This window comes from Odontomachus brunneus, unplaced genomic scaffold, assembly GCF_010583005.1.
Source record: "Odontomachus brunneus isolate Ranch 3 - 2012 unplaced genomic scaffold, Obru_v1 Obru_scaffold_167, whole genome shotgun sequence".
NCBI classification, from domain to species: domain Eukaryota; kingdom Metazoa; phylum Arthropoda; class Insecta; order Hymenoptera; family Formicidae; genus Odontomachus; species Odontomachus brunneus.
In genome coordinates, this window is record NW_022639617.1 from 129405 (window position 1) to 131979 (window position 2575).

A 2575-nucleotide genomic window follows, 5' to 3' on the forward strand; every position below is an offset into this window, starting at 1 on the left:
GAGAGAGAGAGAGAGAGAGAGAGAGAGAGACAGATAGAGGGAGAAAGAGATAAAGAAAAAAATATCATAGAGAAGGGAAGAAGGAGGGAGAAGAAGACAGAAAAATAAAAAAAAATAAAAATAGAGAGAGAAAGACACAAGGAATGGGAGAGAAAGATAAAGAAAGGAAAGGGGAGAAAGAAAGATATAACAGGGAGGGAGAGGAGAGACAGAAACAACGAGAGAGAGAAAGAGAGGGAGGGACGGAGAAGTGAGAGACATAGAGAGTGAGTGAAAAAGTGAGAGAAAGAAAAAATAAAGATAGAGTGACAAAAAACAAAGCGAGTACATTCGATCGCGTGTACGTACGTATATGTCAGTAGAATCGAGAGATCGTAATGGCAAATCATAATCAATAACGAATGACAAAAAGCGTAAAGAAACAAAAGTGGCGCTCGGGGAAAACACTGGATGATGTGCGCGCCAGGTCCGGTTTGCCGGAGCTGCATCTACTCCTCCTCGATCCTCGTCCTCTCCTCGCGTCGATCACCGTGTTGAGGAGCTCGTTGCGATCTTGAATTTTGTCGGCGCGGCGCGAGTCGCGACATCCGGTGCGCGATCGACGTCGGCAAATTTGCGAGATCTCGCGATAATTTCGTGCTGTCCAGCGCGCGAGCAATGTTCGCGGCGTGGTGCGAGGCTCTCGTTGAAATACAGAGAAACGTCGCCGTTCGGAGCCGCGATTAATTTTGACAAAACGCCGCCGTCAATGATACGCGGGCAGCCTTCGTCCCAAGGTGAGACGACGCGGCGATGTCCGCCCGGAGGTACTTCGCGTCAAATCGATTTTCGATTCCGCGCGCACGATTACCGCCCCGCCGGTGGGAGGAAATCAGCACTCGTAACTTCTACGTTTCTATTTTATTAACAACCACACAGCGACGTCGACGACGTTGTTGTAACCAGCGCGCAACACGACGCGAGAGAGAAACGAGGTCGTCGCGGACGAGGCGCGCGCATCATCTTCGGAGAACGGTTGCTTTTCATTTTCTTTTCTTTTTTTTTTTCAGCTGAAGGGCGCGTAATGAGGAAAAAGAAAAAAGAGATTTGTGAGTTACGTACCGGGCAAATTGTCTCCGCCGCCGGTCACAAACTGTCGTACTAAACAGAAACGAAAAAAACCATATCTCGTTAAAATCCAACTGGCAGCATACCGCGATTCGCTCGCCCCTGATTCGTCGGCGGATGGACGAGGGGAGGCAGGGGGGGGGCGGGGGAGAGGGAGAGAAAACAAGACGTATCCTCGTGGATAACGTGAAACCAAAAACGCTGAGGGTTGCGCTAACATTAGAGGGAGAAACGCGAGGGGGAAGGACGTAAAATGAAAGCAACGACTATCTCGCGTCCGTCAGCGTTCGATCTAAAAAAAAAAAAATCGTGTCCACGATTCATGCTCTGTCGAGTGAAAAGTTCGGAAATCGAACGCGGTGATCGCGGAATTTCCTCCCTGTTTTCCACAGAGAATCTTCTGGTATTCAAACTGAGAGATCCTCGTCTCTTGCATTCGCCTACACTGAAAGAAAGAATGTCTAAGAAGAAACGAATAATTTTTTTTTCGGTGGGATTAATAACATATTTACTTAAATCCAAATTCTCTCTCTCTTTTATTTGAACAAAATAAACAATTACTTTCGTGAAAAGCTAAAATTTTGAGGAAATGGCAAGGTAACAGTCTCAATAATGGTTTAATTTCGAAAGTTTGGTTTTTAATATATTAAAAAAATATATATTATGATAAAAAAAGCTAAAAAGTGTTTTTATATTTTTTAGATCTTTTGCAATTTTTTGTATTCAAAGATTACATTTATAAACATTCTTATAGTGAGAAAAAATGAACATTGTTAATATAAAATTGCGTATCGTAGAAGACGACCAATATACGGGCCAATGACATTTGCCAACACATAATACGTATAAATATTTTCAATTTTCTTAATTCAGAACAAACTAATTTAGAGTCTAATAATTTTTGTTTAAAAAATATCTTACATTAGTATTAGCGAATATGTTATTAGTTGCCCACCGAGGAAGTTTCTTAGATATTTTGGTATACCGACAGTTTCAAAGTGAATTTCTGGCAAAGTGATCGAAGTATCTCAAGAATATTCAGCGAATGCAACATCCAGAAATCACAGAGCTACGGGTTTTTGTGAAGCGGAGAAAGAAAAGAAGAACACAAAAATAACGTAAGTAAATATCTATGAAATTTTTTCTCCCGACAGACTCAGAGTCTTTTTCTTTTCTTCTTATTTCTTCTTTTCATTTGTTTGTTCCAACTTCTCAGCTATCACACTCGACACGGCCTGCTCGTTGTTGCCTGCTGATCGGTATGCGTTGCTTCTCGCGGTAAGGGATCGCGCGTCAAGGGGACGGGGGGTGGATAATGATCGTGTCTCGCGTAGTAAAATAAACTCTGATCGGCGACTTTTACGTGAGGCGAATAAGGGGCGAGCGAACTTCTTCTCGTGTATAAATTACGCTACTACTTCTGATACCCTCTCCTTAATCGTAGAAAAAGCGTGAGCGCCAAAGAGGG

General features: G+C 43.0%; 1 protein-coding gene across 21 annotated transcripts in view; it reads right to left on the reverse strand.

The window, feature by feature from the left end:
- The window catches only part of LOC116851191 (ELAV-like protein 3), a 66223-nt gene that overhangs the window by 10157 nt on the left and 53491 nt on the right, over window positions 1-2575 (reverse strand). For 17 of the 21 annotated variants that reach the window (XM_032830369.1, XM_032830366.1, XM_032830368.1 and 14 more), the window contains one exon: window positions 1102-1140. The exons of the other annotated variants lie outside the window; for them this stretch is intronic. In XM_032830369.1, coding sequence (XP_032686260.1) covers window positions 1102-1140 — 39 coding nt within the window. The remainder of the gene's footprint in view (window positions 1-1101; window positions 1141-2575) is intronic. 21 annotated transcript variants of the gene reach the window in all.